The following is a 16,750-nucleotide window of genomic DNA, read 5'->3' on the forward strand; positions in this document are numbered from 1 at the left end:
ATTTCCATATTTTCCTCAGTAATCACATCACATCATTTTGGTCTGGAAATCAATAATTTTGTAAAGCTCCAAAAAATGTATTTTATTAGTTAGTTATTTTAAAAAGATCTTTTTGGTACCCAAACCTGAAACAGAATACGGTACTTGAAATAAAAATAGTATAACTGTGGTATTAAGATCTGCTTTATAATAAGTTACATATTGACTCTTACTTGAGGATGTGAGAAGCTAAATATGTGGTACAGTACTTCTAGCAGTAAATGCCAGTATGAGCTGTTAGCATTTTTGGGCTACAAAGGTTAATGGAGGCGGCCAAAAGTCAAAGAAAGTGTATGACACCCTTGAAGCAGTAGTTTGGCATTAACAAGATTTCTATACAATTTACCACATTCTTAAACCTTTTTACAAGAAAAAATTTGATTGTTAACTTTAATTAGAATAAATATGTACATATAATACTGCCCATGTCTTCTAGGGTGTACAGTATTTTATAAACAAACATTCCTCATTCCCTTTAAAATTAACCTACATATTTCATACTGTGTGTGTATAGTTATGGCTGGAAACTGATGCACATGTGTTTGTGCTTCTACACACGGAATAGACAGTATCAATCTAAAAAATTTTAAACATACATAGTTCATGTGTCATGTCAAGACTTCATATAAAAAGTTGTTACCTTTTTTTGTAAACCTTGGAAGTAGATTTTCCCCCCAAAATCATAATATAAAAGCATGCAGGTTCATTTATTAGTTCATTCTCCAAAAAGTCAGTGAAGAATGGGGTAAGGTTGTTAAAGAACCTTTTCAAAGTGAGGGATTTTTAACAATAGCAGATCAGCCAAGGCATCTGAGTCAGTTACACTCCTTTACTCATGAGTTGAGAAGAAATCATTTGGGGTAATAATTTTCCATAGATTTTATTAGTCATGCGGAAAGATTTCCTAGATTAAAAAGCATTTCCAAAATGGTACACCATTTCTATACACTTCCTAAAGGAAATATCTTCCGTTTACATTGAAGTTCAATTGAAGAAAGAACGGTATAAACCAATTTAAGTAGAATTTTAGTTTTCCGTTTCAACCAGGAGTCATCCTGTCATTTTACAGTCATTTTAAAATTCACTGAGCCATGCTAAACTCTTGAGTTACCATTCATAGTAGTTAAACTTGTATTTCCTGGGGATTCTGCAAATACCAAGTTTAGAGTAATAAGTGTGATGCAGTAAACATCATCTGTGGGATTTTCAAAAGGGATTAGCACTGACTTAACTCAATGTTTGACTTCAGTGAAGCAGAGTTAGGCCAACACTTGAGGGTTTCTGAAAAATCCCATCTCAAAATTGTAATAGCACATGTGTATATGCATTAACCAGTGTATCTTTATATATATTGAATAGTCACCTTGGAGTGGCAAATCCTGAGTTTTTAAATGGCACCCACTGTAATTTGTATTGTCACATTCCACAGTGTGATTGGAAATGTACCTGCAGAACAAATTGCCTTTTTAAACTAAGGTAGCTGAGATTATCGACAGAACTCTTCATTTTTTGACTCAGAAAGTTGAAATACAAAGTCAGGATTTATAGCAGAAGTAAAAAATTGTAAACGTGTTTGTGGAACTCCATAATGAGGGCTCAATGCTAGGGACGGGGAATGTCATAAGGGAAATAGGGACAACTTGTCACTTGTTAATAAACAGAAGAATTTCTTTTGCTTCCATCTTACTAACTGTCTAGGGCCTTCCTTCTGTATGCAGCAATGTATGGGGGACACAGCTAGTCCTATACTCATAAATAAGTCTACTTGTCTTTGAAAGCCCGGAAAGCATTCCTGCAAAAAATCAAGGGACCAATGTGAAAAGCTCTAATAATGTGGTAAACACTGCAGCCTGTGAAAGAATGCTGCACAGCAGGATGCTGGTCCTGTGAAGCATTGTCCCTTCAAGAGTCAACTGGAGCTTAGGGTACTCAGCACCTCACAGGATCAGTCCTGAAATGAATACCCCTGATTGTTTAAAAAACGGACATAGACCACAGTACTGACTTCACAGTAGTGCCTTTTTACTTAGACAATTATACAGTTGCAGTGATTTAAAACAGTTGGTTGCCACCAACCATGATACAGACTGAGGGGTGAAGGGAGGGAATCTACAAATTCCACCACAATGACCATGCTTTTGTGAAGATCATGTCCTTCTACAACTCTCAAAAGGCTGGTTTATAAATACAGAAAGATATTGATAGGTCTAGTGCATTTCTGAGTTCACTTTATCCTGAAATATGTACAGATTGTTTGTCGCTGCTATAGCAATTATGTTCTCAGTTGGGTGCCAGGCTGTGTGCAAGATCTTCTTAGTAAAGTCCAAACTGTCGACACTGATATCATCCTTCCTTCGCTTGCCCCCTACGCAGACTCGGCGAGGTTTTAGAATGGCTCGTGGCTTACTGCTCTCCCGGGATGCCTCCAAGGTAACATCCCGCTTGGTGTTTCGGTCAAACATTCGAAAGAAGTTGTTATATGCACCTGTCATAATAACACTGAAGAAAGAGAAAACAAAAGCAAGAATAAATAGCAGAATGCACTAACTCTACCACGAACAGGAGTGGATCGGTACAGTACAATTACTTTTCCCTGCCATGTAATTGAACTCTATGGAGTTCAGAAACTTGTGATACTGTGCAGTTTAATATATATGGACTTTTGAGTTTACATGGTCTCTCATTATCTCATGGCATTTAATAGACTGTAAGGTTGCTTCAGTATTGTTAATCCCAAGTGTTCAAAAATCATGAGTCAGAACCCCAAAATCATTAGCTTGATTAAAAATGAGATTTTAAAATAATAATTCTTGGTTTCTTTTTATTTGCATTCTAATTCTTGGGCCTTTAAGGTTCAAATTTTCAAGTTTTCTTCATAATTATGAAACTTTTATTTGAATGAAATGTAAGCTCATGACTCCAAGAGCTGTGTCTTTAAGAAAAACAGCAGATATTGCATGACTTGCTATAGAATAGCAAGAGTTGACAGCACTGTATACTTTCACATTTCTTTAAATGAATGTTGCCAAGAAAGAAGTTTGAGGAGTTACTAGGATCAGGTCAAATTCATTGCATCTGTGAATTCTGTACGTGAAATTCATTTCCTTACAGCCTTAAATTATTATTATTATTTATTATTTGTATCATCATAGCACCTACAAGCCCCGGTCATGGACCAGGGCCCATTGTGCTAGGCACTGTACAAACACAGAACAAAAAGACAGGCTCTGCCCCAAAGAGCTTACAATCTAAGTATAAGATGAGAGAAAATAGATGAACAGATAAACGGGGGAGTACAAGAAAACAATGATACAATATTGTTTAAATAGACAAGCCAGGAACAGGCTGGTGGAAGGGGTAGAAAAACACTGTACAGGGTGAACAATGCGATGGTAGCAAACGTCAGGTTAGTGCCACAATTTTTGGGGGGTGGGGGTGGATTTACTTAGGACAGGATCAGCTAAATGGAAAGAAAAGGAGAGAGGGGTGAGAGGAACAGGGCAGGAGAGGAGAGGGTAGTCAGGTGTGAACCTGAGGTGAAGAGGCTGTGAGAAGGGAAACAGCGAATCAGTGCAGGGCAGAGGGAAGTCAGAGAACATTCCAGAGCTTTGACTAGATGGCCAAAGGTGCCTGCTTGGTCTGCTCCTGCTTCTACCAGGTGGAGTCTCTGGCTGGCTCCTCTCTGCAGCTCACGTAGGGTGGTTGAGGGGAGGCAACAATTGGGTCCCTAGTGTCCCCACAGTGTGTGTGGGGTCCCCCCTCCACATTCTAAATCCAGCGAAGGTGTGAAAGGGGAGAAGGGGTGACCCTGGTTAGGTCCTATTTTACCCATCCCCACCTCCAGGGCAGCAGTCCCTGCTTTGGACACTGTTAATAAGTTTAGAGAAACAAGCGCTATGAGAACATTTATCCCCAAATACTTTAATAAAAAGATGTTTACCAATAAACTTGATGTGACTGTATTTGATCTACTACACAATCACAAAAGGAGACATGTACCCTCTCAGTCCTTCCATCCCTCTGCACAAAGCCTAAGTAGTCATGCTTTTTTGCAAGACTATCTGCAGGGGCTGGAGAAAGAGGGATGGGATTTATCTTTTCCCCAAACACAAGCAGACCCCTAATCCAGCCCATAGTCTGAAACAGTGATTGTGTCCTGCTCCAAAATCCTCCATCGCAAGGGGTGATAGTCTGGCTCCACTGAAGTCAGTGGGTCTTTGGGTCACTAGATCCACATGGTCATGGATCCTATGGCCTTGCCTATAACCCCCCACTAACACTGACCTATTGCGGGCCAATGCAGACACTCCCAAGCAGTGGCCAGGGTGTGGAGATCTTGCTGCAAAGCTCAACAGTTATACTCCCCCCGCCGTGCCACATTGCAGCCCCAATGTAGGGTTTCAGTGGTGTGGAGAGCATCCCATTGGCTCTCTGCACTAGGGAAAAATGTCACCCAAAGCTCATATGGTTTTTAAAGGAGGAGCTATAGAATCATAGAAATGTAGGGCTGGACGGGAGCTTGAGAAGTCATCAAGTCTAGCCCCCTGCATTGAGGCGGGACCAAGTAAACCTAGACCATCCCTGACAGGTGTTTGTCCAGCCTGTTCTTAAAAACTGCCAATGATGAAGACTACACAACCTCTGTTGGGAGCCTATTCCAGAACTTAACTGTCCTTCTGGTTGGAAAGTTTTTCCTAATATCTAACCTAAATCTCCCATGCTGCAGATTAAGCCCATTACTTCTTGTCCTACCTTCAGTGGACGTGAACAACCACACGTCACATTCCCCATCATGGTCTTCCTTTCGCAAGACTGACCGTGCCCAGTTTTTTTTAATCTGGCCTCATAGGTCAGGTTTTCTAAAACTTTTTTTCAGTTTTGCTGCTCTTCTGTGGACTCCGTTGCCTCTCTTCCATTTGTCCACATCTTTCCTAAAGTGTGTTGCACAAAACTGGACTCCAGCTGAGGCCTGACCAATGCCAAGTAGGGCGGGACAATTACCTCCCTTGTGTTATATACAACACTCCTGTTAATACATCCCAGAATATCTGCCTGTTTCACAACTGCATCACATTGGTGACTCATACACAATTTGTGATTCACTATAACCCCACATCCTTTTCAGCAGTACTAACACCTACCCAGTTATTCCCCATTTTGTAGTTGGGCATTTGACTTTTCCTACCTAAGTGAAATACTTTGCGCTTTGCTTTATTGAATTTCATCTTGTTGAATTCAGACAATGACTTGACGGCATTTTTGAATTCTATTCCTGGCCTCCAAAGTGCTTGCTACACCGCCCAGCTTGGTATCATTTGCAAATTTTATAAGGATGCGCACCACTCTATTATCCACATCACAAATGAAAATATTGAATAGTACCGGACCCAGGACTGACCCCCTACAGGATGTCATGAAATACATCCTTCCAGTTTGACAGCAAACCATTGATAACTACTCTTTGAGTATGGTCTTTAAATTGTGGGTGCACAACTGATTGAATCTAACCCACATTTCTCTAATTGCTTCTGAGAATGTCATGTGGGACTGTGTCAAAAGCCTTACTATAATCAAGCTATATTACATCTACTGCTCTCCCACAATACAACAGGCCGGTAATACTGTCAAAGAAGGAAATTAGGGGGTTTAGCATGACTTGTTCTTGCCAAATCCATGCTGACTATTCCTTATAATTCTATGATCCTCTAAGTGCTTACAAATCGATGGTTTAATAATTTGTTCCACTATCTTTCTAGGTATTGAAGTTAAGCTGACTGGTCAATAATCCCTTGGTATCCTCCTTGTTCCCCTTTTTGAAGACAGGTAGTATGTTTGGCCTTCTCCAGTCCGCAAGGACCTCATCCATCCTCCATGAGTTCTCAAAGATAACAGCTAATGGGTCCAAGATTGCTTCAGCAAGTACCTTATGATGACATTCCAACTTATCTAAATAGCCTTTAACCTGTTCTTCCCCTATTTTAGCTTGCATTCCTTCTCCCTTTTTGTTTGTTTTGAGTATCTGGTCTCCATTAACCTTTTTAGTGATGACTGAAGCAGCCTTCTTGATACCATCAGTTATTATCTCTTCTTCCCTGCTAAATAAAGGACCTACATTTTCCGTTGCCTTTCTCTTGCTCCTCATGTATTAAAGAACCTCTTCTTATTACCTTTTATGTCCCTCATTAGGTGTAACTCATTTTGTGCCTTGGCCTTTCTAATTTTGTCCCTACAAGCTTATGCTATTCTTTTGTACTCCTCCTTCGCAATTCGTCCATGTTTCCACATTTTGAAGAGTTCCTGGTGGAGCCATACTTGCCTCTTTCGATTAGTCTTATCTTTCCTTCATATGGGGATAGTCTGAAGTTTTGCCTTTACTAATGTCTCCTTCAGATACTGCCAGCTCTCCTGAATTACTTTTTCTCTTTGATTTTCTTTTCATGGAACCTTACCTAGCAGTTCTCTGAGTTTATTAAAGTCTGCTTTTTTGAAGCCTATTTTTCTGCTGCTGCTCTCACTCCTTCTTTTCCTTAGAATCATGAAATTGATCATTTAATGATCACTTTCACCCAAATTGTCTTCCATCTTCAGATTCACAACCAATTCCTCCCTGTTGGTCAGCATCAAGTCTAAAATTACTGTTCGCCGGGTTACTTAATCTACTTTCTGAAACAAAAAGTTGTCCGACACAATATTGTGTTATGCTGTATTTCTTTTCCAATAGATGTTTGGGTAATTAAAATCCACAAGTATTACCATGTCTTGTGTTTTGGATATTTCTGTTTTTTGTTCTAGAAATGCCTCATCCTGCACCTCCTCTTCCTGATTTGATAGTCTATAGTAGACCTCCTACCACAACATCACCCCAATTTTTCCTCCTTTTATTTTTACCCAGAGACTTTCAACTGCTCTGCTTCTCACCTCCTTCTGGACCTCAGAATAAGTGTATATATTCTTTATGTATAATGCAACACTTCCTCCCTTTTTATCCCGCTTCTCCTTCCTGAACATGCTGTACCCCTCTATATCAATATTCCAGTCATAAGACTTCTCCCACAAAATCTCCGTGATATCAATTAAGTCATAATTTAATTTATGAACTAATACTTGCTGTTCGTCCTATTTATTCCCCATACTCCTTACATTTGTGTATAGACAACAAACATGTTGAACAGATTCCCCTCACCCCCATTTCCTTCTTGTTAGTCCTATACCCTATGTCTCCTGCCTGTACAGTTCCAAGCTCATTTTTGGCGCTCAGTAAACAACTCCAAGTCTTTTTAATGCAATCCAGCAGAGTATATTTCATGTGCCCCATTCCAGAAAATGAATAAAAGTTATTGTGTTTTAGCATTGTGTCACTATGTACAGTTGGTTACACTATTTTTCTGTTGCATTTTGTTTTTGGGGATACACCATAGTCTATTGGACTGGGAATCAGGAGTCTTAGGTCCTATTCCCAGCTCTGCCCCAGACCTGCAGGGCAAGTGACTGTATGTAAGTCACTTCACCTCTTTGTTTTCTTTCTCTGTATTGGCCACATCAATTATAAGCTCTTTGATGAAGGGACAGTGTCTTACTATACATACAGTGCCTAGTACAATGTGGCCTTTATCTCCATTGGGGCCATTAGTTGCTATGTAATACAAATAATACACTAAAAAATTAATAGGAACTGTGCAACTAAATGACTTTGCATCATGTCTACTGAGTCATAGTTGCCTAGCTCACCATCTTCACTTCAGAAATAATACAGAGAAGCTGCAGAAACTCAGGCAAGCTATATTCTGCATCAGGAATCATTAGCAATATTGCCAGCTATGTCCTCATTCAATGTAGCTGATGATAGCCTAGAATTTGACACAATAGGATTTTATTTTATGTAGCCCTTTTCATAGAGTAGATATCCTGATTTGCTGAAGAAAGCAGCAATGAGTCAGATATTGGTAGTGTAGGGACTGTATAGGACACAGTAACCACTGTACTCAGCAATAACTTGCATACAGATTTGGATGGGTTGTCACGGTGCTTCCTAGAGTTCCCAGACATGAACTGGGAGTGTGACTTGCTCCACCCTTCAGAGGGTGCAACATGCACTCCCCTTCCAGAGCCATCCAGTTCTGCTGTCTAAGGCGGGGGGGGGGGGGCAATGCTCTTCCCTTTCTCACCTACAGCCACCCTTACAGGAAAGAGTCTCTAAACTCAAGAGCGTGCAGGAACAGCAGCTGTAGCCAACTGCCATATGGGGCCAGGGTTCTTCTCACCTCCTGCACCTCCCCACTCTCACCCATGTAAGGGCCAGGCACAATCTCACCTTTATGCAATAAACTAACAGTAAAATAAAAGATGCTCGTGTGAATAGCTTTATAAACTGTATCCAAGGAGCCCCATAAGCCTATTGATCAAGATTAGGTTTGTTTCAGAAAGTGAATCAACAGCAGTAAATCTGACATTGCGCTCTTTCCAAATCACCATGTCTTGTCATTAAGACTCCTGCTGTAATGGCTAGTCACAACATGAAATAAAAAAGGGTATTTCATATCTCTGTGCTAACACACAGTCTTTCATTCTAACGGTCTTATGCGCTAACTGTGGCTTCTTCCCCTGAGCAAAATTTTGAAACTGGTTTGTAATGATGGGGCATCATGGACTGCAGAGCTGTACATGGCTGGAACACATTTCCCTCGGGAATAAAAACTCTCCCTCCAGATGAATCCAAAAATAGCATGGGGAGCAGTTTTCACACAGGCAATGTGCCAGCTGAACTGCTCTCAGTCATGGTCAAAAATCCTCTTGTTTTCCAATAATGTTTAGTATGCCACAAAGCTGCCTCTGCAGTCCATTTGATTTGTTATTTCTTGAACTTTCACATGTTAAAAAAGTCTATTTTCTTTGGCTGGCTCATTTAGAGAGATAGTGCCATTTTTTAATATAAGCATCCATATTGCTTTGTATGTAGATGATTACTGTTCATGCTGGCCCTCATTTCTGCCATTTAATGGCATTGTAAAAATAGCATTATGTACTGAAAAGTGGCCATTCTTGTTGAAGGTCACAGACAGAGATGAATTATAACCTTACCTGCTGTTTACAATAATATGAAAAGAGGGAGCCGACCTTAATGTTTCTATTATTCTTGTTCAGAAACACAATTCTATATCATATGATGACAACATGATGAAATAGTGTGTATGTGATAGGGAGGTGAAATAGATTCCATATTATACCTTGCATAATGACAGGTTTCAGACTAGCAGCCGTGTTAGTCTGTATCCGCAAAAAGAAAAGGTGTACTTGTGGCACCTTAGAGACTAACCAATTTCCTCACACGTTCTTGTCAACTGCTGGAAATAGCCCACCTTGATTATCACTACAAAAGGTTTTTTTTCTCTCCTGCTGGTAATAGCTCACCTTACCTGATCACTCTCGTTACAGTGTGTATGTTAACACCCATTGTTTCATGTTCTCTGTGTATATAAAATCTCCCCACTATATTTTCCACTGCATGCATCCGATGAAGTGAGCTCTAGCTCACGAAAGCTTATGCTCGAATAAATTGGTTAGTCTCTAAGGTGCCACTAGTACTCCTTTTCTTTTTGCATATTATACCTGGCAGCCATATAAGGTGAGAGGGGAAACACGTGCGTGCGTGTGTGTGTGTATCTATCTATATAGCTCACTTTACAAAAGTGTCCTCTATATTCTTAGAGAGACAAGGTGGATGAGGTAACATCTTTTATTGGACCACCTTCTGCTGGTGAGACAAGCTTTCAAGCTACACAGCTCTTCCTCAGGTCATATATTCATAGTTTTAAACAGTTTTGTTCTGCACAGCAGTGCTATAACCAGCATATTGACAACATTCTTGCAATTAGTGTTCATGATAGTTAATTTTTCATATGTGTGTGCTCTGAGCAAAAACTGTGGTTAATTGTTCCACCTGGTTTACTCTGTTTAAGTGCTGCATTACCAGTGTTACTGAAATACTGTGTTCTCTATGCATGGCACAATGATCAACTACTGTAGACAAAGCCAGGCATTTCTTAGTCTGTATTAGCACTGCAACATAGAACATTCTAGAAACTAAAGGGAGACAAACCCATTCAGCTACCTTGTCTCTCCTCCTGCCCAAACTGGAAACATTAAAACACTGATACTTTGCCCTTCCCAGGGTCAGAAGGTTCCTCCACTTTTGGAATGCTGTCAGCCAGATCTTCCCTCTTTAGCGTCCCTTTCCAAGAAGGAAAATATAATACAATGTAGGAACTCAAGTGAATTATCTACAATGTGTACTTGTGTTTGTTTTCCTCCTTTTGTTTTCCTGCTTCCTTCTTTTCTTGCCCCCATTCTATTCTCTATTTCCATCTCTTCCCCCAACCCCCAATCTCCCACTTTCATTCTTTGTCCCTATTTCCAGTTAGGTTTTGTTCCTTCTTTTTTTCATTGTTTTTCTCTTTTTCCCCCTGCTTCATTCTCTATTAAAATAACTGCCCCTTTTTACCCTTCCTTTCCCTCTCTTTCTTTGTACTCTTTCCTGTTGTTTGCTATTGCCTAATGTCCCTCCTTTCCCCGCCATGTTCTGTTATTGCTTCTCAACTGCTTTCCCCTCATGTCCCTTTTCTGCCCTGCCCTGTTCCTCCATCTTGGGTCTCCCCTTCTTCCCCTTCAGTTTTCTGGCCACTCTCGCTTACCATCTGCCCATGAAGTCCTTACCTGCTCTCACAGCCTGCCTCTTGCCTTTTCCCAATGCTTAATTTGTAATGGAAGAAGGGCCGGGGCTCAAGCAATTTTTTTTACATTCATTCACTGATGCAGCAAGCCCAGAAGTGCCCGGGCTATGAACTGCCAAGCCTAGAGGTGCCGGGGCTCAGGCCTGGCAAGTCCTGGCACTGCCTCTTCCACTAGGAGTTTCCTTTTTTCCCTCCCCTTTCCTCTCAAATGTTTCTAATTTCCTTTCTCTCCTTTCCCTTCGGTCTGAATCTAATTGCTGCTGAATAAAATAACTGATTGGCAGACTTCCTCTCTTATCTTACATAGAGACCTAGTTTCTGTGCTTATGAATTGGCATGAATATAGGCCTCTGCACACGACTCCTCAGCCTTGGTCTACTATCACAGTGGACTTCATTGTAGAAATGCCACATCCCCCGGATACTTGGTAATTGTGGTTGTTGTTGACCTCCTAAGAAAGATGCCAACACTTCATCCCATGCCATATTATTCCTACTGCTTAGAAGATGGCTCAGATCTTCTTGGAAAATGCCTTCCACTATCACAAGTTACCATCAGGCATTGTATCAGACCAGGGTTCCAGTTCATCTCCCAGTTCTGGTGGGAATTTCTCAGCCTCCTTGGTGTCGAGTCCCTCACCTCTTCGTAGACTAATGGGCAACAGAGAGAGTAAATCAACTCTTGGAGCAGTATCTGTGCTGCTTTTTGAGCTACCACAAGGATGTGCTATGCCTTCTGTGCTATGCCAAATTTGCATATGACAACACAATCCATGCCTCAATCCAACATAGCCCATTCTTTGCAAACTATGCCTTTACCCCCTGCTTCCACCCAGCTTTGCATGTGAGTTCCCCAGTACTGGCCCCCCTGGATTTACCCTCCCACCTACACCAGGTACACTGGGAGATCAAGGAACACTTGCAGTCTGCCAAACAGGCCTATAAGCACTATGCAGACCCAGACCATCAGGTTACCTCAAATCTGGCCATAAGGGAAAAGGTGTGGCTCTCTGCCCAGAACCTTAAATTGAGCTGCCCAGCCACCCAACTAGACAACCAATGCCTGGCCATTACAGAATGGGTAAAGCCACTAGCCTCAGTTTACAGCTGCATAAGTCTCTGAAGAGCTACCTCATCATTCACATCCAACTCTGAACACCCTGCACCAAGAACCCATACCCAAATCACGCCAACTCACTGTCCCCTCCCATAACATAACATGGACAGGAGGAATACTTGGTACATTGATGCCTCAACTCTCACTGAGTTGGGAAGGCTCCAGTACCTGGGGAACTGGGAAGGCTGTGGTTGAGGTGAGCAGTCTTGGGAACTGGTAGAGATCATTCATGTCCTAGACTTATTGTGAACACTCCATTAAATGTATCTTGAGACACCAGGCCTTACTTTCAAAAATCAGGGCCTGCAACGGAGCCAGTCTGGAAGCCAGGCAACCTAACAAGCACAGCCAGCCTGTAGTGGGCTGCCTGATTGGGTGGAAGAGTCAGCAGACCATCCTTTGAGCCCAGCAGCAGTTGCTCAGCAGCTGTTCAAAGCAGGCACCCATGGCTGTGATAGCTACTCCACCTGCTTGTATCCAGCATCAGATCCAACACCACGCCTGCCTTGGATCCATCCCTGCTCCTGCATTGCCTCACTCCAGATAATCCAGTTCTGATCATCAGCTCTGACTCCTGTGATACGTGCTCTAACCATTGGCACAACTGCCCACATCCCCGTCACTCACATGCCTGCCCCTAAATTCACACATGGAGGGTGCTTTCCAGATATGGCTTTCCTATTTCCTGTGTATGGTGTATGGTGTGTTGGATGATTCCCCCTCCATGGCACTGTTTTTCTCCTCTCACACAAATCTGGACCACCTGGAAGCATCTGCACCATGGGAAAGGGCAAAGACTAGGCAGAGTTAGGGGAATAGTGCTGGGATGGCTGGATTACCCTCTCCTCTCCTCTGGACTGCAGCCACAAAAGATACACCTTGGTTCTATATTATCTTTTCTGCAGTGCCCACCCTGGTGCTCACTGTTGCCAGACCACCTCATCACCCTAGTATGTGATTGCGGAGGAGATGCGTAGATTCCAAGGCCAGAAGGGACCATTATGATCATCTAGTCTGAGCTCCTGTATAACATCTTCCATAGAACTCTCACATAATTCCTAGAGTACATCTTTTTAGAAAAACAACCAGTCTTGATAATGGTCAGACTCTACCACAACTCTTGACATATTGACCAATGTTTAATTACCCTCACAGTTAAAAATCTGTGCCGTACTTCCAGTCTGAATTTGTCTAGCTTCAACCTTCAGCCAATGGATTCTGTTACTGGGGTCCAAGCCAGTGTGGAGGTGAGGGGATTCTTACAGATTTTCTTCCTCCATGGCTGCTCCTGCAGATTTTACCATGGGAAATGGCAATCTAGACTTTTCAGGTGCTCAGCAAGAAGAGGGTATGGATGCTGCCATCATGGCAAGCTGGTCTTTTCAAAGGAAAGGCCAGTGACTTTCTGTTGCTTGGGAGCAAATTATGGAGTTTCTTAGGGAAAAGGAGGGAGAAGATCTACTGCACTGAGTTTCCCAATCCCCATACACGCAATTATGCGTATTTCTCAGGGCAGCCAGTCTTCATCTGGGAACCATACAACATGGTTCAGCGGTGGTCGGGAACTGACTGGCTTGAGACAGAAGGTTTCATGACTATAAAGCAGATGGTGCATCGGTAGGGAATCTTAGCACCTTTGCTGATGGACAAGCTTGGATAATAGGCTCAGGAGCTATGGGACACACATATAACTGGTCTGGATGGGACTGGGAATGAGAAACAAGGGACTCCCAATCTCCTCAGAAGTAAAATTTGAGATGCCAACTTTTGTCTTGATCTGCTGAATGATGTCTTCTACATTTTAAATGCGGATTTTGCTATCAACCCACCACTGCATCATACAAGACTGGGGTAGACAAGTGTACAAAACCAAATCTTTATTAAAGCTGTCATAAGTAAATTAGTGGTTTAGTTCACTGGAACTTGCCACTTACGCAGATTTAGAGTAGACTCAAGAAGCTAACTGGATGAAGACATAGGACTCTTTGATAGTTGTATGTGATTTTATTTATCTACTTGTATGGCCCTCACCACCATGGTAGTGGAAATACTCCTTTGAAGGCTTCCCTCCAAGCAATTACTTTTTAATTTTTTTTAAATGGTATTAATGTACGTAGTTCTTAATATCATCTAGAATGTACAGGAGGAGGTCAGGTGAAACAGAAATTCAACACTGTAATTCACAGATAACCTGTTCAACTGCTGTTAATTCCAGGACATTTGAGATAAAACCTGAAATAACAATGTGTGCATATTTGCATTCCAAGGTTGGCGATGGAAAGGGGACACTGTTTTACATGTTATTAGTTAATTCTTCTATTCACTTGCACTCTCAAATCTTTAAATAAAACAGCTATATACAGTAAAGCTTGCATGTTCTGAAGTCATGTAAGCATACATATATATATATACACTATACGTGGCATGTGTTTATTCTAACACAGTCAACTAACATAATATGTGCTCGGCTGGTTGCATTATTTTTAAGACCCCCTCTTTACCTCCTGCAACTGCTGTTCTTGCCCAAGTATATAATGATTAATGTGTTCTTCGGCAAATGCGATTGGATTTGTCTGATTGTATTAGTTCCTGTTCATTGGAGTTACTGAGCATCAATCACGTTTTAATCAGAGCTTGTGTACATTGATTTTTTTGTAAACAGCCTCAACAATGGGACTCATTGTGATCCTGAATTAAGTCCTTAATGGCAACAAAAACTAACTAAAAAGATGACAACTTTCATATATAATCATGGTTTTAATTTTTAAATGCAACCATGTATGTTTCTAATGTGCCACTTAACCTGCTGAATACCCTAAAACTAGATTAGCATTTTTAAAGAAAATGCCATCCTTATGTTTGTAATTATTTTTATTAACACAAATATCGTTATGGGACTCCCCATAAAATTCCCAAGTGCTAATAGGCCTGTCTTACCTTCTGCAAAAAGCTGTATTTAAAATATATATTTTAACTTATCAGACAATCTATCTTAATGTGTATTTTTTAGAAAGATAGGAACTCTTCCTTAAAAAACACTAGTACAGAATCCATATTTGTGCACTGAAACAACAAAATAATTGCCACTTATATGAGCAAGATCACATCTCCTTGTTCAGGAGTGTCAATGCAAGTGTCACACTAATGATGAAAATTGGCAGTGATGTATTTAATTCTCGTTCAGACTGTTAAGAGGAAGTGTTCTAAGTTTAGAAAAGAAAAACTAAACTAAATAAAATAAAATGAATGTTGTCTTTTGTCAAATGTCTGACCAAAAGTTGTGCTCGCTGGTTTCTTAAGATCATGCCGGGTATCCCATCCATTTTAATAAGCAGTGTTTAGTGATGGATTCAGAATTGTGCAAGATTAACTATCCTCCCACATATAAACAGTGTGATAAATTAAGCCTTTAAAAATGGAATGCTCCCACTTAATGAGGATCAGTTGATTTCATGCTATGTTGATCTTTCTGATCTGTCAAGTGAGGATTAGACTGAAACAATTACTCTCATTTTAAACCCAATATTGAATAATTCTTGTATTATTAACATGTAGCTATCCAGATACTTTGAGGATGAGAGCATCTACTGAAGGAAGTACCTGAGAGTGCAAATGCATGGCTGCCTACAAACATAATGTCTTAGAGCTCCCATTTAAGGATGGATGAAATGGTTTTGAAGATGTTAGGAAACTCCTGAAGCTTTGTGATGGTTTTGAAATGTCTGATTAACTCCCCTCTCCTGCCCATACCCACACTTTTTTGCAGTTCTGCACTCCCAGGTTCTGGCTGGGATAAGTGTCAATATTCCCCACAAAAGGCTATTCAGGTGATCTTTCCATCCCCTGACTGGAAGCAAGTAGTACTGGGACTCTCATGAGAAAGCCTCTTGTTCTGATGTTTCTATCTACTCTCTGCAGGTTCAAGAGGTTCAGAGAAGCACCCAAAACTCTGGATGCTTATCCAAAGCTGAGCCAATCCTAATTTTCAAACATCTTGAGTCATGCCCACCACCAGCAGTCTTCTCTAGGACTGGTTAGCCCTGGCACAAGAGAGCCTACTCCCAGGGTGTCACAAGACACTGTGGACGATTTTACCCCAATGTGGTCACTGGCTGGTAGTCCATAAAATAGAAGAATTTATGCAATGCTGAAACAGAGCCAATTCCCAGGATAAAATAAATTAAGCTCAGGTAGAATATCCCAAAGGCAATGGTCTTGCAACTTCAGTTGACCGAGTAACTTAAAACTAGGCTGGATGAAGTACTTGGGAATATGCTATAGGGAATGTTTTTACATTAACAGGATGACCCAGTAAATCTTTCCTGTTTCTAATTTCCATGATACTCTGGGGAATTCTATGAATTGTGGGTCGGTATATCTGTGGAATTGTGGAACATCTGCGCACCTATTGGGCTAAAGAAAGGTACTTTATAGCTAGAGAAGGAACCATCAACTCAGTAGGGCAGTTCCAGGTCAGAGATTACAGGGGAATATAGTTTCTCTGGATGAAGAATATGGTGGAAGGTTGTAGCACCTCAGTAAAGAGAGAGCCTCTCTCCCTGGAGTAAAATAGGAACTGAGCAAAGGCAACTATAGTCCAAAGAAAAGAATGTATCTAACAACTTTATAAAGCATTATTTTGTATCTCTATGTGTGTATGAGATAGAAAATCGGACCCATTTTTAGATGTATGAGGGGATGGATTTCGCTTATATGGGTGGTGAATATTATGGGTCACATACTCTACACAGTCCTCACAAGGACCCTCCATTCATGTCAATGGGAATGCTGTGCAAGGAGTGAGGGCAGTATCTGACAGCTAGTTGGTTCTTAGAAAAGGTAATCTTATCCTTGTTTTTATGAAGGAG

At 41.1% G+C, this 16,750-nt stretch overlaps 1 protein-coding gene across 6 annotated transcripts in view; it reads right to left on the reverse strand.

The window, feature by feature from the left end:
• Positions 1-218: 218 nt before the first annotated feature.
• Positions 219-16,750, reverse strand: part of PPP2R2C (protein phosphatase 2 regulatory subunit Bgamma) — a 288,156-nt gene continuing 271,624 nt past the window's right edge. For all 6 annotated transcript variants that reach the window (XM_074951725.1, XM_074951720.1, XM_074951722.1 and 3 more), the window contains one exon: positions 219-2,538. In XM_074951725.1, coding sequence (XP_074807826.1) covers positions 2,247-2,538 — 292 coding nt within the window. In that variant the 3' untranslated portion in view covers positions 219-2,246. The remainder of the gene's footprint in view (positions 2,539-16,750) is intronic.

This window comes from Natator depressus, chromosome 4 (genome assembly GCF_965152275.1).
Source record: "Natator depressus isolate rNatDep1 chromosome 4, rNatDep2.hap1, whole genome shotgun sequence".
NCBI lineage: Eukaryota > Metazoa > Chordata > Testudines > Cheloniidae > Natator > Natator depressus.